Raw genomic sequence first — 24,690 nt, 5'->3', positions numbered from 1 at the left:
ACCACATGGGCCCCGTGTGAGGATGTGGGTTCTGCTCCTGTGCCTGGGTGAAGCGTGGCTCGCCTCTGCCGCACCTGTCACCACGGCAACACCGGCGGCCTCGCCACAAGCCCCGCCCACCGAGGACCACAGCACCCAGCTAGTGGTAATACTAATACACAAACGCTCTTTACAGTCACGTCAGACGCTCATCACCTGAGTCCTGGTTACGTCTGGAATCAATTTAGAGTCAGATACACTACCGTTCAAAAGTTTGGGGTCATCCAGACAATTTTGTGTTTTCCATGAAAAGTCACACTTTTATTTACCACCATGAGTCTCTGGTTAGAGCCTCTGTGCTTTTCTCAGAAGGGAGTTGTACACACTGTTGTAGGAAATCTTCAGTTTCTTGGTAATTTCTGGCATGGAATAGCCTTCATTTCTAAGAACAAGAATAGACTGTGGAGTTTCACATGAAAGTTCTTTTTCTGGCCATTTTGAAAGTTTTAATCGACCCCACAAATGTGATTGTGGTGGGGGTCTCTCTCTCTCAGGCTTCTCTCTCTCCTCTCCCCTCTCTCTCCCTCTCTCTCTCTCTCTCTCTCTCTCTCTCTCTCTCTCTCTCTCTCTCTCTCTCTCTCTCTCTCTGTGGAGCTGGAGAGTGCACCTTTATATTCCCATTTGCCCCTCCCACATTACAGAATTCCCCCCAATAATCGTGATTGCGCCGTTTCTACGATTAAACGGCCTACGTTCCTTAGCTCGATTGTTATATACGTGTAAAAGCTTGAATGAAGAGGTTTTGTATATGATGTCTGAGAGACAGACAATACATTTAATTGGCCATGCAAATGAATCGTTGCTCACCTGATCCCCTGAACCCGCTCAACAACAGGATTTAAAAGTTGTATGGAGGATTTTTTTTTGTTTGTTTTTGTCAGTGAAAGTTTAAAATACCGTTACACAGACGCAGCAGCCTTGTAATTATGATGACCAAAAAAAAAAAAAAAAAAGAATGAAAATCTATCAACTGTGGACGTAGTGAGGCCAGATGAACATCAGCCAATAGAAAACGAGTCTACCTCATTTTCTATTGGCTGTTAGGCTGTCAATCAAACTCCCTAGTGTAACTGACTCGCTGGCGCGCGGGGATTACGTGGTTTATGCAGCGGTTCTTAGAGGTCCGTTTTTGAGGTCGCTGAAAAAAGAAGAGAAGAGGAAAAGGAGCAAAGCCAAACTGAGGTGATTCTTGGAGATTTCTTCCAGCGATGGCGCGACTGAAGCAGACGAAGGGTCTAAAAACTTATGCATCGGTTGCTAAATTACTTCTAGACAGGTCACTTCAACAGTAATTCTGAACGCGCACTGGATGCGATTTCTCGGAGTAAAAAGGCGGGAGGAGGAGATGTTTCTACTGAGGGAGCTGTGGAGGAGGAAGGTGGTGTCACACATGCACAACATTTGAAAAAGGACGGTCGCTGTATTTCTCTTCCCTTAAAAAATCCTCTATACAACCTTTAAGCTTCAAGCGCGGATGTGTCCGGGTTTGCCAGAACACACCACGGTAGGAGGGCGAAGGCGGCGGCGCGAGGGTAAGTAAATGTCTGGTTTAGCGTGTTTTAGATGAATTGAGCAAGCTCTTCTAAGTGTGCACCCTTAGTCGCGGCAAGACACGCAGGAGGTGTTGGGAAAATTTTATTGTAAAACAGTGATTTTGGTACGAAATGGTACGGCGAGCGGTGCGCAATGAATACGGAAACGGATGCGCGCGTCTTCACGTGCTCTCCCCAGGGACGACGTTCTTAGGGACGAGCCTGCTCCGTCACAGTGATGCTCCAGATACTCAACCTGCTCAAAGAAAGGTCAGTTTTATAGCTTTTTTTAACCAGCCAAACTGTTTTCAGCTGTCCTAACATGATGCACAAGGGTTTTCTAATCATCCATTAGCCTTCTGACGCAATGAGCAAACACATTGTACCATTAAAACACTGGAGTGATTTTGGAAATGGGCCTCTGTACACCTGTGTAGATATTGCACCAAAAAACAGCTAGAATAGTCATTTACCACATTAGCAAAATATACAGTGTATTTCTGATTAGTTTAAAGTGATGTTCATTGAAAAAAACTGCGCTTTTCTTTCAAAAATAAGGAATTTTTTAAGTGATCCCAAACTTTTGAATGGTAGTGTAGTTCAAAGAAAACAAAAAGTATAAATCAAAACACCAAATTAAAAATAATAATAACACTTAATACATAAAATTAAATACATTTGCAATCAAAATATTTGTGTAATCTTGTAAAATTTTGGTCTTTGCCTCTTTGGAAACATTCTTTTTGTTCCGCGTTTGGTTACGACTCCAGCTTTCTCATGTGCGCTTCCTGTGTGCTGGTGTTGTGTACTTTTGTGTGATTGTTGCTGTACTTTTCTTTGTCCTGTAGATGATTTTACATTAACCTGCTGAGGGACTGAAGATGGAAATGAGCCACGTTGGCTAAAATCTTTACATGTTTACATTTTTAATGTTCATTAATATGTGCTGGTCCTTTACAAATAAAAAAAAAAAAGAAAGAAGAAATTTAAAGCCTCCTTCCTGTTAGCTGTATGAACCTGTACAAGATTCAGTCATCGAGTCTACGTCGTCCACGCTCCCACACAAGAATTTCCCATAAATACACAAAAGCATGATACAAAACAAAACACTACAACTTCACAAACCTGATGTGATGTGCCGTCTAAAACTTTTCTCCAGTTGACAGATTTGAATATTCCTTTACTGCGGATCAAAACTGAACTTATACACAGCTTTTGCAAATAAAAAACAAAACTACCACTGCACTACTACCCATAAAACACCTGTATCCAAGGCTGCGTTCACACTGCAGCCTGAAGTGACCCAAATCCGATTTTTTGGCCCCTATGTTCCTGTATCTGATCTTTTAATGATCCGAATTTTTCAAATGCGACCCAGGACACTTGGATATGTGGTCCTGAATGCGATACATATCCGATCTTTTGACATGCGACTTCAGTCTGAACGGCCAAAGCGCATCCATCCGACCTACACGTCATTAACAAGCGACAAACGTCACTATTCTGCGCTGAAGCAGGCGGAAACCGGAACTGTAAAATCGCCAGGTGCTCAATGCTCGCGACCATGTTTGGACAACTTCTGTAAACACAGAGCACGCTCGCTGCGGTTGACGCATGAGGTTGACATCGTCGTGTCTCCAGTGCACATGCGGGACACTTTCGGGCCGTTTACCGTTCACACTGAAGTCACAGACAAGTCGCATTTAATTGGAAATGTGAACGACCTCGCAAAAACATCGGATTTCCCAAAAAAAATCGGAATTGAGTGTTAAGCCCTGCAGTCTGAACATAGTCTAAGAGATACAAATGCTTCAAATAACTCAGTAATTCTTCTACGGCATTCCAGGTTTAGTTTGAGTTATGTCCTGATGTGAAACTTAACTAACCTCTACGCACTTCTCAGGACTGGCTGCTGAAGTATGGGTACCTGCCTCCGCCTGACACCTCCACCGGGCAACTCCAGGCCTGGACGGCGGTGACCAGCGCTGTCCGCTCCATGCAGAGGTTCGCTGGGCTCAACGACACCGGAGTCCTGGGTGAGAGGAACACAGGGATTCAGTCATTAAACTCTCTGTTCAGCCAGACAAAACCACTGACGTTCAGACATTCAACATGACCCAAGTAACTGTATTGTTCTCAAATCAGAGAGAAAAATAAAACACATCAAAACCCAAGATAAAATAAGTAATATTAGAGTTAGTTTAAGCAAATAGAGAGCTGAAATTTACTGAATAAACTAGGCAAAATATTCAGAAATTAAGCCGAGACCAAATTAAAAACCAAAATGCTATAAAATAAAATGCTATAAAATGCTATAAAATAAAATGCTATAAGTTAAAATAAAATGCTATAAAATGCTATAAAATAAAAATAAAATGCTTAAATAAAATGCAATAAAATGCTATAAAATAAAATGCAATAAAATAAAATGCTATAAAATAAAACAAAATAAAAAATAAAATGCTAAAATAAAATGCTATAAAATGTAATAAAATAAAATAAAGTAAAATGCTATGAAATAAAATAAAATAAAATAAAGACAGAATTAATGGTGCAACTGACATCCCAGACAGGACAGCGGCTCTTTCTGCAGGAGACATGCGCAGTAGAGCCATAAGTAGAGCGCCAAGTGATGGTGGTACAGGAGCGCACATTTGTTTATGTGTTACAGGAATGAAACTTAAAACCAAATGGCTAATTTGCATTTGCAATTATTTCCATAGTTACGGCGGCACCATCGCCTCCATCAGCGTTACTGTAAAATAACAAATAGATGCGACAATTGAGTTGATTTATTCGGCTATTTTCCCGGTTTCCCGTCATAACCTTTCCCGGAATCGAGAAATAGTTTTGATCAGATTTCCCGGGAATCCTAGGTCCCGGGATTAAACCCTACCTGGGACATGTCTTGTATAAAACTGGGACAAATCAGTGGTTTTGGATAAATCTGCTGGGACAGGGGACACAAAGACAAAACTGGGACTGTCCCTGGTAAATAGGGACATATTTTTGTGATTCCAGCAAATTTTGAAGTTAATCTGCTCCACAAACAACAAAATGTCCTTTCCCCAAACGGTTCCTTTGTGGGTCAAACATTAAAAAAGACAACATTATCTTTGCTTTAATTAGACATAAGTGGTACAAAGACGTATTCTCGTTTTTCTGTGTGTGCAATGATGTAGACGAGGAGACACTGGCACTGATGAAGACTCCACGCTGCTCCTTACCCGACCAGGAGCAGACCTCTGGAGGTCCACCAAACCACGAGCAGAACCTGAGGAGGAAGAGGAGGAGGAGGAGAGCGGCGTCCACGTGGAGCAGGAGGAACATCAACTGGAGGTCAGAGGGAGTTTAAAGGGGACACATTCTGTGAAGTTGACTTGTGAGCTTTTAAACATGTTCTATCTGTGTTCCTTCATTATTTGCTCAGTCACAGTTGTATTTCAGTGGATTCATGCATGTTTGTAACAAACTACATGTAATGTAATGTCATTTGAAAACCCGTATAGACCTTTTTCCACAACGGCCAGAGGTGCCCCATTTTAGGTGTGCAGAACTTCTGGTTAATAGTTTTCTACAATTAAAATAAAAAATCAATTTCATGATGTCGATATTAGCATAGATAGACAGATATCTGCACTTCAAATGTGAAATGTCTCTAGGAGACCATGTAATGTAGCTAGTAGGGATGGGCATGATTAATCGATGAATCGATAATTGATCATTAAGAATTTCATCGATTACGTTAATTTTAATCGACAAACTGAATGTATGTTGCTGTGTGTATCGTGACCAAACAGGTGTGTACATGTGTCTCTGCATCAGAAGGAGCGAGACACAAACAGTGGGTCAGTCTGTAACGAACCGAAGCACAAATGTGGATTTAATGATGATTTGGACAAGAAATTCCACACTTTCCGTTGCGTTGGGACAAGTGTGAGTCCATGTGCACAGTGAACAAAGCAGCACATATGTTTCTGTGTCCAGTGGGAAAAAGTTTTACCAGGTGAGAGTCGCTCAATGTCGATGTCGAGTCCCCACCTCCCTCCCCCCGTACGCTGTCCTGGTTTTGACAAACACAAATCTGGTCACACTAACCTGTATTCACCTGAGTCATGTCTTTTAATCTGACAGAAGTTGAACCACATCAGCAACACAAGAGCTGTAGTTTTATCTTCACTTAGTTTATGCAAATTGGTGATGCGGTTTTAAGTTTAGTTTCTGTGAGATTTGAACAAAACTGAATTAAACACATTATAATGTCAAACGGGCTGATGTGGCTCTAGAGTCGTTACGGTTTATATGTTGTAAAGTTGAATTTATTTATGCAGATTAGTAGTGGAGATAGTGATAATAATGATGATCATTTTAATATAAAAAACTTTAATGATTAATCGATAATCAATCGTTAATTCTTCCGACGATCAATTAAGAAAATTTCACCGAATGCCCATCCCTTGTAGCTAGTCCATTACATAGGCTGGTGCTAGGGCTGTTGTGGATAGGGACTTTCTCCTGCAGTGCAGCTAAACACCGCGGTATGCAGTGATACCTCACCCCCTCCCCCACCCCCATCCCCTGGACAGGCCCATTTCATTTGGGGCCCTAGGCAAAGGGGAACCTGGGGCCCTGACCGGCGAAGACCCTCTGGGCACTTACCAAATAACATTAAGACAATACCAAATGTTTACAGTGTAGACACATGTACACATAACTTCAAAAGGCAATCAAATTAATGATTGTGACTGAACCTCTAGCTCTATTCTAGTGTTTCTAAAAAAATTGCTTGTTTTGCATTCCTTTGTGGCCTCTAGTACGTACGAGACACTACGATGAAAGCTATGCCACCCTCGCTGAAACTCACACATGAACTAGAACCCTGCATAAAATGACCAAGTCCAAATGATCGACCGACTACAAAGCCAAGCAAACTGTTCTGCACTGAAACACTCTGCGCCGCTTTTTAGGACCCTCACCCACAGTTTGAGGACCCCTTTTTAAGAGAACTTCTACTGGTACTTTACAGAAAAGTGAGAAGAAAGAGAAGGATGCATGTAATTTTTAAACCTGTTTTTTCGAGTTCCTAAACTGGAGTTACATTCTCTTTACTGGCTTTGCAGTGGTTTTTACCAGCCTCTGCACATTTATCAAACCAAACGCACATCCTGACAAATACAGATTTGTGCAGGTCGCAGTAGGTCTACTCTGTGTTGTAGCCATCCTCTGTGCCAACACTGCAACATACCTTTGGATTAGTTTTTGCCTCGCGTTTCGTCTTGCTCTTCTAATCAGCGCACTGAGGACAGAGCCTGTGTGCGCTTTACGCGGGGAGGAGCAAAAGTGTGAAAGGGTGAGGAGGGTGAGGCAGATGGGCAGGTAAGATGTTTTAAAAAGTTTAACCTGGCACGGACAGGGAGCGTGTGTTTGTGATGTTGCACAGTATCTGCAGGCTGCAGTGAGACGCCCCGCACACTCCCGCTGCGACCGTAATATTATCACACTCAATGAGGGTCAGACCTCGAATATGAGACAAGACCGAGTCCAAACGCGATTGAGTCCGAGACTACGACACTGCGATCTGTACCCACACTACCTTGGCGATCGACGTATTGGGCAGATGTCAGAATTTGTAGCCAGTTCGTGCCAAGTTTACTTACCGGTGTCTTGTTTTTTCTTATCTTCCTCTTTCTCTTCTGGCTCCCCGAGAGTATAATTTCGCTTCATTTTGAACTGATGGCTGCTCAAACATTTACTTGACTTGGTCGCCCGCGGGCCACTGCCCGCTGTCCAAGTACTGGGGGCTGAGGAGGAGGATCTCGGCACTTTTCGGCACTTTTCGGTCATAGGTTTTAAGGAGGCGCTTTAAGGTGGCGCCGCCGCGATCACAAAGTGGTCATTGCTGTTATTTGAACACATAATCACATTATCAGGGGGCCCCCACAGAGCTGGAGGCCCGAGGCAATTGCCTGGTTTACCTGTCCGGTTGCCATGGGTCTGCCCCTGGAGTTACAATATTTCCAGTGGCACTAAAAACTCTCTCTGATGATGCGCTTGTCGCACAGATGCACATGTACCTTGGTTGTCGTGCAGATACAGTGTGTGTTGGGGGGAGGAGTAACATTCGGCTTTGGAACAAGTGCCGCTGCATCTCTCCAGCTCTCACTGTGGCAGCTCGGGTCAGAGTCCTGCACCAGGTCGGGGTCAGAGTCCTGCACCAGGTCGGGGTCAGAGTCCTGCACCAGGTCGGGGTCAGGGGTCAAAATCCTGCACCAGGTCGGGGTCAGAGTCCTGCACCAGGTCGGGTCAGAGTCCTGCACCAGGTCGGGTCAGAGTCCTGCACCAGGTCGGGGTCAGAGTCCTGCACCAGGTCGGGTCAGAGTCCTGCACCAGGTCGGGGTCAGAGTCCTGCACCAGGTCTGGGGTCAGAGTCCTGCACCAGGTCGGGGTCAGGGGTCAGAGTCCTGCACCAGGTCGGGTCAGAGTCCTGCACCAGGTCGGGGTCAGGGGTCAGAGTCCTGCACCAGGTCGGGGTCAGGGGTCAGAGTCCTGCACCAGGTCGGGGTCACCAGGGGTCAGAGTCCTGCACCAGGTCGGGGTCAGAGTCCTGCACCAGGTCTGGGGTCAGAGTCCTGCACCAGGTCGGGGTCAGGGGTCAGAGTCCTGCACCAGGTCGGGTCAGAGTCCTGCACCAGGTTGGGGTCAGGGGTCAGAGTCCTGCACCAGGTCGGGGTCAGGGGTCAGAGTCCTGCACCAGGTCGGGGTCAGAGTCCTGCACCAGGTCGGGGTCAGAGTCCTGCACCAGCTCGGGTCAGAGTCCTGCACCAGGTCGGGGTCAGAGTCCTGCACCAGGTCGGGTACCTGCGGACTTAAGAGAGAAAGAAATAAGAGAGAGAACCCCGAGCATGAGGAGCAGGGTGTCTGCAAAGCGCGATCGGGTGACGGCTGCACTTACCTCCGTCCTGGGGCAGTTCTGCTTGCTTCATTTAGGGGCAAGAGGAAATGGTTTTGAAGTAAAGTGACCTGTAAAGAAAATGAAGTCAGTAAAATAAGAGTATTTAATTTAAGTAACTGTGGTTAAATTGAATGTTGTGCTGTCCTGTCAGGCTGCAGTCGTACCCGCCCTCCTCCACTCTGCCCAGAGACACTGTCCGCTCCCTGGTCTACTACGCCCTGCGAGTGTGGGCTCAGCCGACTCCCCTGGACTTCCATGAGGTGGGCATGTTGCACCCGCAGACACTGGCTTTGGTTTCACGCAGGTCTTCGTTCCAGCCACCCAAGGCCCTGCAGGTGTTTGTTTAGTTCACCGCTTGCAGGGGGAGTCACTGATTTACCCAGATACCACTGGAAGAAAAACTGTGATTGGTCCATTTCCATTCCATTATATTAACCCTTTGTTTCCCAAGAAATACTAGTCCAAGTTTTTAAAAGTGACCTAGAAATTATTACTAGTGTCATGTTTATTACTCACTGAATAAAAAATATTGAAAAAATATTTTAGTAGTACAAAAATTCCTTCACTGAATACTTTGAAGGCCCTCAGGGTTCAACTCTGGGCAGTAATATGCAAATGACCAGATGTTCCCAGGTTGTACTTATCCTGTGTGAATAGAGCTTAATAGTTTAACATTATCTAATAGTAGCTGTTGGAAAAAGGCATTGTTATGTATTTTCATTAACCTGCCGTCTTAACTATCCCATATTCTACTCTGAAATTAAATCTACATTACGTTAAACAATCAAAAACAACATGGAGGGTTTTTTTTCTTCTTTTTTTTTTTTTTTAGAGTAACCCTATATACAGTTTGTCACTTAAAGAAGTCTTAAAGAAGATCACTTTTCTTTTTTTCTTTTTTTTCATATATATTTTATATAATTTTAGATTTTTTTTCTATATTATGGTTTTACAGCCACACAAAAATGCCACAAAATATACAAGTGTACAAATGCCACATTTAAACCCCCTCCTCCCCATTCCCAAACCCCAATACACCCTCCCCACACCCACCCATAAAAAAAAAAAAATAAAAAAAATAATAATAATAATAATAATAAAATAAAAATAAAATGATAATAATATTGACCAGAAAATAATAATAAAAATAAAGTACCATAATTACATTAATATATACAAATGACATACATTTACATACATACACATAAACGCACACACTCAAACACTCACCCATAACAAATACATTCAAAAATATATAAATAAATAAAATTAAATAATAATAATAATAATAATAATAAAATTACATATTTAAATATATGTGTACAGGTGTCCATATTTTCCAGAACATATCTTGTTTGCCATTTCGTTCATAAGTCAATTTTTCCAGGGGAATGGTTGATGATAACTGAGTGAACCAGAAGTCCAGTGGAGGTAAATGTGAGGTTGCCCACTTCAGAAGAACACATTTTCTTGCCAAAGACGTCATAATCATTAACATAGACTGGGTAACATTATCAAAAAGTCTGTCAGGACAAAGATTTAACAGATACAATGATGGTGACATGACAAAAGTTTTTCCCGTAATCTGTTGGGTAACAGCGTGTACATCTCTCCAAAACTGTTGAATATATTCACATTCCCAGAATAAATGTACTGAAGTGCCTTTATATTTTTGACATTTATAACAAAGATCAGAGCTGTCAGGGAACATTTTCTGAAGACGCACTGGGGTATAATAAAATCTATGAAATAATTTATAATTTTGTTCATGTATTGATATAGATTTACATTTAGGAAATATTTTTTGCAGATTTCAGTCCATTCTTCTTCATTATAGTTTATACGCAGATCATATTCCCACTTTTCACTTTTGTAATCTTCCCTCCTGTCCTGTCAGGTGGGCAGTCCCGGAGACACAGACCTTCAGGTGGACTTCCACCACGGTTACCATGGAGACGACTACCCGTTCGATGGCGTGGGCGGGGCTGTGGGCCACGCGTTTTTCCCGTCAGACCCTCTGCGGGCAGGAGGCGTGCACCTGGACGCACAGGAGGAGTGGACTTTCAGACGGACAGGTGAGCCCAGCACAGCTCTCTGGTGTTACAATACCCTAAAATACCAAATAAAAGCCGGGCTGTTTATTTGTTTCAATCACTTAACAGACCAGGCATTTATTTGAGACCAGGCGGCAGTTTGGGGCAGATTAGTAATAGTAATAATAATGATGATACTTATTATGTAAAAACATTAATTCCTTAAAAATCTTGCTCAGCAAAACTGGGAAAATATGGCACTCAAATTCCTTTAGCCAGCATGACTATAATTTACAGTTTTTAGTCGCCGTTATACGATGTCCAGCAAGGTCCACAAAGGATAAACATTCTTTCATGTAGAATTTATCCACAACTATCAAGGTAAGAAAGATGAAAGCTTAAAGGAACTAATGACCAAACTAACATTATGGTCATGAATAAAACAGAAGTAACTTAGACTGATTCTACAATTAAAATTAAACATCGATTTCATGATGTAGACATTGGCATGGACAGAGAGATTTGTGCAGTTTAAAGGTTGTATGGAGGATTTTTTTTGTTTCAAATTGTCAATGATAGATTATAGAGATGCAGTCGCCTTGTAATTATGATGACCAAAAAAAAAGATAATAAAAATTCATCAACTCTGGACGTGGTGGGGCTAAACATTTGCCAATAGATAACGACACTGCCTCGTTATCTGTGAGCTGACAGGCTGTCAATCAAACTCCCTACGTTTCTAGTGTAACTGACTTGCCTGCGCTGCCGGTACGTGGTTTACGTACGACTGTCACACAGTCCACAGACGCAAGACGCACAGACGCTGTTTACTCCACCAACGCAACAGTTCTTAGCGGCTTTTTTGACCTATATCTTCCTCGCAGTTCACACAAAGTTTGTTGCAATGGCGACAAGAATCCAGGAGCAGTTCGCCACAAAAGAAAGTCCGTTTTTGAGGTCGCTGAAAGAAGAAGACAAGGGGAAAAGCAGCGAAGCCAAACTAAGGTGATTCTTGTAGATTCATTCCAGCGATGGTGCGACTGAAGCAGACGCAGGGTCTAAAGACTGACGCACTGGTCCACAAATTACTCCTGGACAGGAAACTTCTGCTTATTATGAAAACGTACTTTATTTCCAAGAGTTAGACAAACGTTTTTCAGGACACGAATGCGATATCCTATGTCTGAAAACGTAATTTTCAAGGCAAAGAAAGAGTCCGCTTGCTGCTGCGTGTTGTAGTAGTAGCTTCATTCGCACTGAATCTCCGTGCACCCCTTACTGCTCCTCTCCTCGCTCCCTGCTCCTCACTTCTTCTCCGCGCATGAAATGTCCGCACACCCCCTCCCCCCGCTCCTCACTTCTCCGTCTTGCTTAACCAACACTGTAGTTAGTTGTTTACAAGTCATGTGCAGCACCGGCTGTAAACAAACCTGTTTCTGGCGTAAGGAGGAGGAGGGAGGAGGTGTTTCTACGTAGGAGCTGTAGGGGAGGGGGGTGGTTTCACACATGCGCAACATTTGAAAAAGGACAAACAGTCGCTGGATTCTCGTTCCTTGGAAAATCCTCTATGCAACCTTTAAGTGTTTGACATGTAATCTGTGAATATCTGTAGCATTCGAACTGCACAAACGACTCGATTTTTATTTTAATTCTAGAATCCGTGTGAGTTAACGAGTTACTTACTAATGAATTACTTATTACTTATATTTTATTCATGATCATAATGTTAGTTTTGCTCAGTAGTTCACTAATGCGTCGTCGTAATTCGCCTTTAAATTTTCGTCTTTCTTACCTTGATAGTTGTGGATAAATTGTTCATGGTCAGAATATGTTCTTTGTGGACCGTGTTGGTTGAAGATTTAGTGATGGGGCAGATTTATGAAGCTGGTGGTGAATACGCGAGACATTTCCACAGATATTTTGGCACAGAAAAGCATTCCCCCGGGGTTACGTTTGCCCGACATCGCGGCACTTCCAAGGTCTCATGTATGTATGTGTTGGGAAGGTGAAAAATGTAATCCCCTACAGATTACAGATTACACACCCCAAAATCCTGTTTAGTTTGTCCTGTTTTAACGGAATCCATTAAATTAGTCCTTAAAGTGAGTTTAAACCTGTTAAATCCTGAGAGTTTTAGACCTGGTTTAGACCTGGTTTAGATCCTGTTTTAGACCTGGTTTAGACCTGTTTAGAGTTTAGTCCTGTTAAATCCTTTAGACCTGGTTTAGACCTGTTTAGTTTTAATCCTGTTTTAGACCTGGTTTAGAGTTTAGACCTGTTTTAGTCCTGTTTTAAGACCTGGTTTAGTTTAAAGACCTGGTTTAGACCTGGTTTAGACCTGGTTTAGACCTGGTTTAGTTTAGACCTGGTTTTCCTGTTTAGACCTGGTTTAGACCTGGTTTAGACCTGGTTTAGACCTGTTTAGACCTGGTTTAGACCTGTTTAGTGGTTTAGAGTCCTGGTTTAGACCTGGTTTAGACCTGGTTTAGACCTGGTTTAGACCTGGTTTAGACCTGGTTTAGACCTGGTTTTAGTTTAGACCTGGTTTAGACCTGGTTTAGTTTAGACCTGGTTTAGACCTGGTTTAGACCTGGTTTAGACCTGGTTTAGACCTGGTTTAGACCTGGTTTAGACCTGGTTTTAGACCTGGTTTAGACCTGGTTTAGACCTGGTTTAGACCTGGTTTTAGTTTAGAGTCCTGGTTTAGACCTGGTTTAGACCTGGTTTAGAGTCCTCCTGGTTTACCTGGTTTAGACCTGGTTTAGACCTGGTTTACCTGGTTTAGAGTCCTGGTTTCCTGGTTTAGACCTGGTTTAGTCCTGGTTTACTGGTTTAGTCCTGGTTTAGACCTGGTTTAGACCTGGTCCTGGTTTAGACCTGGTTTAGACCTGGTTTAGTCCTGGTTTAGACCTGGTTTAGTCCTGGTTTCCTGGTTTAGACCTGGTTTAGTCCTGGTTTAGACCTGGTTTAGACCTGGTTTAGACCTGGTTTAGACCTGGTTTAGTCCTGGTTTAGACCTGGTTTAGACCTGGTTTACCTGGTTTAGTCCTGGTTTAGTTTAGTCCTGGTTTAGACCTGGTTTAGTCCTGGTTTAGACCTGGTTTACCTGGTTTACCTGGTTTAGACCTGGTTTAGTCCTGGTTTACCTGGTTTAGTCCTGGTTTACTGGTTTAGTCCTGGTTTAGTCCTGGTTTAGTCCTGGTTTAGTCCTGGTTTAGTGTCCAGCAATGAGTGGAATTACAGAAAAAAAAAAGAGGGGGAGATTTTGCCCAAAATGTCAAAACAGGAAAATCCCGCCGTGTAATCCACTTATTTCAACAAAGTAACTGTAATCCAATCACCACTCACTGAAACAGTAACTGTAACTGAATACAGTTACTCATCATTTGTACTCTGATTACTCCGGTACATGTAATCCGTTACTCCCCAACACTGCTTGTAGCGCACTGTCGTCTCTGCAGCGGCGGAGGGCACGGACCTGTTCACCGTTCTGTTGCACGAGCTGGGACACGCCCTGGGACTCTCGCACTCCTCCTCTCGACACTCGCTCATGAGGCCCTACTACCAGGGGCCGGCCGGGGACCCCCTGCACTACAGCCTGGGGCCCCGAGACCTGGAGAGCATCACGCAGCTCTACGGTAGGGACCAACCACCACCAAGGGTTTATCGAACTGGGAATTAAGGGGAAAACTGAAGGTGGCAACTTGGCACAAAATGGGACTAGAGCAGCTAATTCTAGATATTTTAAGACTGTAAATTTATGAGAGAGAGACTTGTTTAACTGTACAAATCATCACATCTTCCAACTAAGTCAGTTCTTTATGGTCAGATTTGCCACGAGAGGTTTAATTCCGAATAAAAATAATTTAATTCTGAATAAAAAGACCATGTAAACACTTAATTCCTAATGAAAATTATTAGGAATTAAGTTTCATTCCGAAGTAAGTGGGTGGTTTGTTCTGATTTTAAAGCCGAATTCATTTATTCCTGGATCATGTGAACATTTTTCTTCTTAAAAATAATTCTTCAGTTCATGCTCGTTGGGTCGTCCTTCTGATGCGATCCACCAGTCCTGGCTTCGGACTTTCCTCCACGTCTCTTTGGATTTGTGAGCGGGATGTGGGAGTGGGCTGAGGCAGAGCAGCCTCACACTCAGTTTTCAGTTTGTCTTCTTCCTCTCTTCTCCGACGCTCTTCCCTTCTCCTCCTCAGCCGACAGACGTAAAGCGTGCCCACGTTTACATTCTGTTTTTTTAATTCCAAATCAATCGTTCTGTATTAAATAGTTTGAAATTAAAATATCCTCCTTGGATCTTACATGAAAATAATTAATTCCGAATTGAGATTTACATGGAAAACACGTTAAATCACCTTTATTTTAACGTCGTTTTAGCGTTATTTCAGCGTCGAAATGACAAACGTATTTACGCCGCCTGGAAGAAAACACACACTTCAGCTGCTGCCGGCTTTTCTGTCATCTCGGTTTGTCGTTACGCCACGGGCACAAACACGATCCAAAGTTTTTCCACGATCGTTTTGATGATTGAATTCTCTCATCACACTTTACGTCTGTCGGCTGAGGAGGAGAAGGGAAGAGTGTCGGAGAAGTGAGGAAGAAGACAAAGTGAGTGTGAGGCTGCTCTGCCTCAGCCCACTCCCGCATCCCTCTCACAAATCAAAAGGGTTAGTGATGTGGGAGTATAAAAAAACAAAACCAAAAAATACACGACCATAATCCTTACATTCTTTATCGCCTTCATTAACGTTATTATTAGTTTGTACGACTATAAACGAAAACAAAATGTCCTTACTTTACAATGAGAATTTATTTATTTAATTTAATTAATTAATTTATTTTTTTAGTTTTATTTGCACAATCATAAACGATAAACTTTTACGCCTTCGTTAACATTATTAGTTTGTAAGACCATAAACGAAAAACAAATAATCCTTACTTTATGTATATGTGTGTATGTATGTATATATATATATATATATGGACCAGCTCTACACTCTCCATCGGTGCTCGAGGGTTCATGGGAGTTTGCCCAACCAGTCCACATGTGTTTTGTGGATCTGGAGAAGGCATTCGACCGTGTCCCTCGTGGTGTCCTGTTGGGGGGTGCTCTGGGAGTATGGGGTCCGGGGCCCTTTGCTAAGGGCTGTCCGGTCCCTGTATGACCGGAGCAGGAGCTGTATGTATCATTGCCGGCAGTAAGTCAGACCTGTTCCCGGTGCATGTTGGAACTCCGCCAAGGGCAAAAAAACCTAATCATAGCCCCTCTTTAAGTCTAAATTGAGTCCATGTCATTTGAATGGCCTTTTGTGTTGCAGGGAAGAGAGAGCAGCTGAAAACCACGGACGCCCCTCGCCTGGACTCAGATTTGCAGCTCAGACACAGGCCCCACCCACACCCCCACCCACACCTCCACCACAGGGCTGCCGTCGACCGCTGCAACACCACCTTTGACGCTGTGGCCAAGATCCGAGGGGAGACGTTCTTCTTCAAAGGTCCCTAAGAAAAACCAAATCATTTACGCCTTTATATTTGAACAGCATTGGTACTGGCACCCCAGGCAAGCAATATAAAATGATTATTACCGTATTTTTTGGACTCTAAGGCGCACTTAAAATCTGTTACACCTTATGTAATAATTTTGGTTGTGTTCACTGACCACGAACTGATTTTATGTAGCACTCGGCACTTAAAAATCTGTCAAAATGTTTTAGTAGGATTTTGGTAATCTACGAAGCCGCACCGCTTGATGGATTGTTAGGAGCCTCTCGGAGTGTCGTGTCCTTTAGTGCGACAGAAGCTGAACCGCATCAGCGCACAAGGAGCGAGCTGTTTTTTCAGGGCTTATAGTTTATGCAAATGAGCCATGTGGTTTCAAGTTTAGTTTCTGTAAAACGTAAACAAATGTGAGCAAAGCTGCATTAAACACATTATTACTCAATGTATATTTGAGTCGTCTCGTAGGAAATAAAAAAACAAACTTAAATGATCCACTCACATTCACATTCATAATCCACATTCACCAAGACAGGGAGGTAACGCCGGGCGAATTACGCCACAATCTGCTGATGGATCGTAGACGCCTGAGCTAAGGGATCAGTCTCAAGTGTCGTCCGTTTGTTTCATTTAAGGTGCCTTATGTATGAAAATAGATGAGAGAATTCAACATTATTGATATTGCGCCTTATAATCCGGTAGCCAGGCTACATAGTGCCTCTGCTCAATTTCATTTCTCTCCAGCGACTAGTTCAGGAATCAGAATACATTAGACGGTTCGCAAAAACCCCCGAAAGTGTGAGTTCGGGCACCAGCCAATCACCGATATATTCTGTGTTGGCAACGATTCCCGAGATCGAGGATTTAAAGCCGGAACAAAGAGAATGTTTGGTGAATTTCATCAAGAGGAAAGACGTTATTGTCCTTCTTCCTACGGGATTTGGGAAAAGCTTAATATACCAGTTAGACTTGTTAGTGTCGCATTACATACGTCACGACCAAATAGCGGCGATTGGTTAAATAAAAAAAGTACCCGCCTACCGTCGAGCAAATGAATTCTAGCACTGTGAGGTCAAACGTTTCTACGAAGTGAAACCGACTGATGAATCAGGCTACTAATCCGGTGTGTAAAAGATGTAAAAGACCAATCAAAGGTTTGGACACACCTACACTTTTACTTTTTTCCCCATTTTTATTCTTTGTTTTCTACTTTCTACAGTTTCGATCGTACAGAAGACATCAAATATATGAAGCAAAACGTTTGAGATCAGGTAGCAAAGAAGAAAACTGATCAATCTCAACTTTTATATATTTTAGATTCTAATCAAATCCTTAAAAGTGTAACTGTGCTGTTTAATCTATTTGTGTAAATCAGGGACAGCAGATGGACACCAGCTGTTTAGCTCTAATCTGGTGGTGTTTTTATGACCTTAATGTCTCTGTACATTATCCCTTCAAATAAAATAAAGACTAGACTAACTAACTAAAATGTGAGAAACTATTATGAATGTACAGGAACAAAATGTCTTTGAGGTCAAATCTTGCGGGTTAGGGGAAGAGAAAGAGAAATACTTTATAGATCCTGAAGGAAATTAAAGTTTTTTCAGTAATATTTCCGTTGCGCTCCTCAGTGGCCTTTGTGTATAGTTAAAGGCCTTTGTTTAAATGGCCTAGATTTCGTTGTATCTAGACTGAAAAATCATGATTGAATTCTTTTCAGTCTGTAAATATTTATGCTGAATATTTGAATGATAAATTTTATATCATGAAAATGTTTACTTAAAAATTTCAGCAATTGAAATTCAGAATAAAAACAATTTAAACATGTTTAAAGACTCAAAGTGAGAAATTCAGAATCTCATGAAAAAAATTATCTTCCATACACATATTTGTTGTACGGTATTTTTCGAACTATAAGTAGCACGTTTTTCATGGCTTGGGTGTTTCCTGCGACTTAAAATTTTGACACTGAAGCCGTGAGAGGTTCTAGTCTTGTGTGTCAGTATCTGCTGCTCCTGTTCTTCCTGTACCACTGTCACTTCACTCTACTGCGCATGTCTCTTGGAGAAAGAGCCTCTGTCCTGCTGCAAGTAGCGAAATATTCAATCAAAAACAGTAATCGAGCAGCAGAAAGAAAGTTTGGAGTGAGTGAGAAACTTTTGAGGGACTGGTGGAAAGCGGGGATGGAGAACACAGCTTCACGGCGACCGGGAGGAGGCACCATGAAACTTTCCTGAACTCACTGGATGGATGGACAAAGCCTGGACTTCAGTGACACCGAAACCATCCTGTCGGGATTCAGAAAGGCCGGAATAATTCTCACTGGAACTGATGCTGAGTCTGACGACAGCGACACAGAAGAGGAAGCGCCGCTCTGTTTACCTCTGGAGGTCGAGGAGTTGCTCAGAAGTGACACCGAGGATGAAGAATTGAATGGATTTAGTGATTTGGAGTGAGATGGAGAGTTTGGTAAACTTGTTCTGTTGTTTATGTTATAGTTTATCTGAAGAACTGTTCATATGTGATGTTAACAGTTTGTTGTTCTCTCTTCTATTGTTACCTCTGCCAAGGAGGTTATGTTTTTGCCGGCGTTTGTCTGTTTGTTTGTTTGTTTGTTTGTTTGTTTGTTTGTTTGTATGTCTGTCTGTAACATAACTCAAAAAGTTATGGACCGATTTTGATGAAATTTTCAGGATTTGTTGGAAATGTGAAAAGGAAGAACTGATTTCATTTTGGGGGTGATCCGGAAGAAATCCTGGATTCTAGATCACTTTGAAATTTTTGTTAACATTGTGGTAAATGGGGCCAAAAATTTTGGTTAATCTCGGTTAATTATCGACCAAACCCCATGAAATTTGACTCAGGGATGGACAATGGGATCCTCTTTCATATTCCAAAGGCTGATCCGGATCTGATCCAGAAGAATGATTTTATCGCAATTTATATAAAAAATGGGGGTAGTCCTTGGCGGAGGTCTGCGCTCTCTGAGTGCTTTTCTAGTTTTTACTAGAATTTGACTTTCAGCATGAAATATCTGTTCCTAGTCTCTGATTTTATAAACTAATTTCCCCCCAAAAGTGCAACTTATATATGTTTTTTTCTTCATTATTACACATTTTTTGGCTGGTACGACTTATACTCCGGAGCGACTTATAGTCCAAAAAATACGGTAACTGTGGGCCTCGTAAGATTGTAATATGCCAAGCCTGTATGTAAGAGGCTGTGTTGTGTGCAGGTCTGAGCATGTGGCGGGTGAGCACCTCCGGCCTGGTGTCCTCTCGGGGGGCAGCTGTGAGGAGGCTGTGGAGGTCCCTCCCTCTGGACCTCAGGCTCAGGGCAGTGCTGGAGAGGCCCTCGGACCACGCCATCATCTTCATCAGCGGTAACACTGCACACCACACCGTTCATGACAATAGACTGACTGCTCTGGTGTAGCAGCAGTGCTCAGATCAGAGGAGAGCAGAGGTGTAGAGGAGACACTCACTGTGCTCAAGTAAGAGTGACATCAAACTAGTATTACTCAAGTAGAAGTACAAAGTAGTGGTTTAAGTCAGAGTGACACAGCATATGTGTTATAAAGTAGTAATACATTTCTCTCCTTCCTTAAGCATTCAGAGCATCGTAATATATGCAGCACGAATTTCGGACTTTCGGTCATTGTGCAATTCATACTGGGAAGGATTTTCCAAAAAAGTGAGCATCAAACCACCATGTTTGATTTCCCAGTGGGATGTGTCTATTGTCAAAGTTGATCTTTTCTAGTCTTTTGAACCATATCACTTTTGTTTCTGGTTCTGATATTGTCATATTTTAGTTTTGAGATTCGGACATCGTTAATTGTGTGGTTGTTGGATGTCCTGTTATTTGTGAACTCCATAACTGCAAAAGGGAATCAGATGTGTGTGACTGAAAACCTCTGTTCAAACTGTTTCTCTTCCAAACAGAATTGAAAAATAGTGAAAGGTGAAGGCGATGGGCAGGATTGATCCACAGGAAGAACCAAAAAAGAAACATTTAGCTGCCTAAGAAATCATCCCGAGTTTGCAGTGAACATTTTGTATGCAAAATTGCACTAAAAAACACAAGTGAACTTGAATTTATGGATATTTTTTTTTCCGTGCATGTAATTAGAAATGCTTTCTAATACAAAAAACAAAAACCCGGTCCTTTAAGACTTGTTGTGTGCTGTAGGTTCACAGGTGTGGCTCTTCCGGGACCTCTGGCTTCAGGAGGACTACCCCGCGCCCCTCTCCTCTCTGCGGATGGGCTCAAGGGTGGAGGAGGAGGAGAGCGGGGGGGAGAGGCTGGGGCTGATGTGGGACGTGGAGGAGGGGCCCATCTGGGGGGACACCGGAGCAGCGACTCCAGGACCAGAGGCTGATGTGTGGACACGGCTGCTGAAGGAGGGGGTCAGCGGGATCACCACGGACGCGGCCGGTCAGTGTGGACTCAGCAGCACAGGGCTAAGGATCAAATGTTACAGAGACGCAGAGCTACAGGCGTCAGGTTGTATGATGTAAAAGCAATGATGACAGACACGCATTCTAAATACTACATGTGAACAGTCGATAAAATACATAACTGAATTCAAGATGAGAAGACGGTGCAGTCCCTCTTTGGATCAGGAGCGCTTCAGTGTAGAAGAGATTTCAGAGGGAGTCAGACCAGTTTTTCCCAAACTTTTTTTCTGAGGACCCATATTTTAGAAATCACAAACCTTTCGCGACCCAAGTCAGTCACAAAATAAAGTTGGATTTGAGCATTATTGAACATTAATGAGGATATTTTATTGTTGACTGAGTGATCGTGTCGCTCTGAACAATTGGTATTACTTAAGTCATTGAAGCAGAAATAAACGGATCCGTAAGTCAAATATTTGGACATTAAATGCAGCCCGTTTCTTTTTCTTTTCAACAGTCAATTGAACCAGCAATATTAGAACAAAACAGTCAATAAAATAATTACAAAAAGATTAGAAATGATACAAAACATGTCTTAACATTTGAACATTTCTAGTGAGATAGTTGGGCCTGTCTGTGTTTTTGTAGCTCGTTCCAGTCCGGGAGCAGGAGGAGATCAGTGTCACAAATGTATATCACAGACCGACATGCAGATCGTGACATGGCGACCCAAAAAAACCTCTTACGACCCACCTGATGCAGAGTCCTGCACGGATCCATTTTTGGAGACCCGCACCCGCGCATTACTGCACCGTGATTCTATCAAAGTTAAACCCAAAGTTAAATCACACACAAATTAAAATCATTCTAACTGAAGCATCCATCAGAATACGAATTGAAAAGTTACGACTTCAAGAATTACAATCACGAAATGAAATGAAACAGTTACATTCTTCAGTACAAATTCACAGACGCGACTCGACTGTCATCACTTCACAGGCTTTATTTACTGAACAGAAGAAACACTGACCGAGATGCCGGACTATTGCACCGCACACGCCACAGACTGAACCAGGACTGAACCAGGACTGAACCAGGACTCACTGTCGGGACGAGCGGAGGTGGAGGACCCCCGCTCTGCGCTCTCTACTTTATCCCCAACCTTCTGTGCATTCACTCCTGTATCTGAAGTGATGCAGTTTTTTTTTTTTTTTCTTGCATCTAAACTAGAAGTGCAGAACTCTGAACACTCAAAGTCTGAGTCTCAAAGCGAGTGATTTTACAGTAGACGGGAAACGGCTGATGCGAGGTGCGCTCACAGCTTTGTAGCCTGTATGTTTTTGAAATCAAGTGAAGAAGCCGTTTTCATTGTGATGGTACTAGTCTGACACACTAGGAGTTCCTCAGTGCAGTGTAAATCTCAGTGTCTCACACCAGTTTTTGATTCAGAAACGGTGTCCAGATGACTATCACTGGAACCTTTTCTACACTGATTTAAAGGTAATACACAGTCTCCATGTTTTGTAGTTTGTCGGCTTTATTTGAAATGTGGTTGTGGGCGGAGTTTACGTGTTTAGTCCCACTTTAAATTAATACTGGTTTCTTTTTTTGCTGATCCTCAGGTGCTGTGTATATGTTCAGTGGCGACTCCTACTGGAAGTTCCCATTCCCCGGCTCTGCTCCGGAGGACGGATACCCTCGCTCCATCGCCGTCGACTGGCTGGACTGCCCCGACACTGGGCTGCTCTCTCCATCTCTGCCCCACCTGACCTCTCCAGCAGGGGGCAGGCAGGAGCTGAGAGAGAACGGGGGTCAGGAGAGAGGACACAAGGAGCTCGGAGAGAGGAAGGACAGAGGAGACGAGGAGATAGGACGGGGGAAGGACAGAGGAGATGAGGAGATGAGAGGGTGGAAGGACAGAGGAGACGAGGAGCTAGGAGGGAGGCAGGACACCGGAGCGCACGTTTGGACCCACTGCACTTGTCAGGGCGGAGTCAAGGGCAGTAACACTGATGGAGCAGTTGTTGTTTTGACTTTTTTGTCGATGTTCGTCCTTGGACTCTGAAGTGGACCTCAAGAGAAAAGCTCTCCATATTTTTTTCTGTAATTGCATTCAAATATGAACAGGAAGTGGACATGTCCTGCATCATTTGTACCACTACTGCAGTAAAGACGTTACTTGGATCAACAGTTCTTCTCTTGGCTTTTTTTTAGGCTCTAGATGAATAAAATAAACATGACCTCTGTGCAAATAAACACGCACACTTGTGTTGAAATGAACCACTCTGGAGACGATTCAGGCTGGAAATTTCCGGGGATGGACTGTCGTATGAATCCATGGAGATATGTTTAATGCCGTACTGTGGAGCGTTATGGTCAAAGGAACAACATTTTCATGGAAACAAGCAGGGGGAGAAGTAAGAGGACATCTGACAGGCTTTGGAGGATCCAAGACCAAGAGTTTAGTCAAGTAATGTCCAGGCATATGAATCACTGGACGCACAAATAAGCATAACTATGTAGAAGCATCACTGTGTTAGAAATGGTCAAAGGAAACTTTCTGGTGAAGTGTTTTACTCCAGTAAATGTAAACATTTGAGCATATGGTTCATGGTATGAATTAAGAAAGAAATGAGAACCACTGACCTGTAAGCAGCATGAATCTATAGGCTGTAGAATAACACGTGTAGGCCTACATTCATGTAAATGTCCAGAGCAGAATGTACAAGACAAATGGAATCTCCCTCTGGTATTTTGAGTATATTTTGAAATAAAAGTCTTAAACTTACTTTCAAATTTGTGTATTGTTCAAATAATAATCAAATAAACCACTGAGAATGAATAGAAAAAAGGGTATTCATAATTCTGGTTACATTTGCATGTATATTTACACAGTAAATCAATGCTAAAGTCAATGTACAACTCTTACTTTGACATATTTGTTAGACTGGATGTCGACAGTTCCTCGTGGAAGGAGAAGAAAACGAGAGGCGTTCGTGTTTAGGGAAGAATTATGTTCCACAGACCAACGATATTGACAAATACTGTTACCGAAAGACTTAGACAAACTTTATTGATCAAATTATTTGGACAAAGCAGCTCACAAATCACAATATCTTAAGAGAAAAAATATAAATGGTAATAATAAATTCTAAATAAGTAGCAAAAAGAGCAAGAGACAAGTGTCAAATAAGACATAATTTTATAAATGTAAATGTACAAGTCAAAATAAAAATAAAATATAGAATTGTACAGGTGATGTGCAATTTCCAGAAAGTTGCGCTGCCGTTTTAAATATTTGATTATTTTCAACACCGAGCAAATGATTAACCGATAAATGGGCATTCAACCTGCAACTTTTTCAATTACCGAGCTCATTATTGCGTAAATACACTTCCCTTTATTGTCATATAAAATCACAATGAAAATTACGTTGCAGCATCACAACAAAGTGCTCAGGAAAAGAATAATAGTTGAAGAGTAAAAGCTGAGGAGGGTCAGATCGAAGCTTCACGTGGAAGTGGCGCCATCTGGTGGAGGTGACGTGTCGCTGCAGAACAATTCCTCAAGTGACAAAAACATTGAAATCTACAGTAGAGTTCTAAACGTTTGGCACAGTTTAGGCTAGACATTTTTCTGACACTTGAAACGTGATTTTGAGTAAATAAAGGTGTTTTCTTTATTCCCGTCGGCCATCACATGTTTGTTGGACAGGCCCCGCTGAGTGCACTGTAATGTCTACTGTCATGTGTCTGTGTTTGTTGTTGCTGTGTTTGTCAAACGAGCCTTTGGGGACAATAAAAGTCTAAAGTTTCAAAGTGACTCTTACAATAATTCATTCCAACCATATAAACAGTCTACGATTCTAACATGTCGTAGTCTTCACCTGTTGCACACAGACAAGTATAAGAAGAGTCGCACGTAGAGCCGTAGTTGTACTTCTCTCCATGTCCACCAGGTGTCACTGTCTCCTCGTGTAAAGTCACAGGTTCATGGTGTAATGGTGAACACTCCGGACTCTGAATCCAGTGATCTCAGTTCAAATCTCGGTGGGACCTTCTGTGTTTTGTAAGTGAATTAAACTTGACTTGGAAACAAAAGGCTCAAATTAAACATTTTTTTTCCTTAAACATATTTCATCATTTCACCTCACGTGTCGACTAAAGCTGCATCTCTTAATTTAGAGGTGTTCTTTTTTTATGAGATTTTTTGTAAGACCACCT

At 42.5% G+C, this 24,690-nt stretch overlaps 1 protein-coding gene across 1 annotated transcript; it reads left to right on the top strand.

Annotated features, from left to right (window-relative positions):
- mmp17b (matrix metallopeptidase 17b) lies at nt 1-23,670 on the top strand. The gene is made up of 10 exons (XM_055158906.1): nt 1-145; nt 3,475-3,607; nt 4,754-4,910; nt 8,675-8,783; nt 10,421-10,598; nt 14,018-14,194; nt 15,890-16,066; nt 19,303-19,449; nt 20,259-20,504; nt 22,090-23,670. Exons 1-10 carry the CDS (start codon nt 23-25, stop codon nt 22,530-22,532), a joined length of 1,890 nt encoding a protein of 629 aa, XP_055014881.1. The 5' UTR covers nt 1-22; the 3' UTR covers nt 22,533-23,670.
- Nucleotides 23,671-24,690: the final 1,020 nt, after the last annotated feature.

Source organism: Boleophthalmus pectinirostris, unplaced genomic scaffold, assembly GCF_026225935.1.
Source record: "Boleophthalmus pectinirostris isolate CB_2022bp ecotype Guang Dong unplaced genomic scaffold, ASM2622593v1 HiC_scaffold_23, whole genome shotgun sequence".
Taxonomy (NCBI): domain Eukaryota; kingdom Metazoa; phylum Chordata; class Actinopteri; order Gobiiformes; family Gobiidae; genus Boleophthalmus; species Boleophthalmus pectinirostris.
Note: the sequence above shows the minus strand (reverse complement) of the source record. Positions and strands in the feature narration are given on the sequence as shown.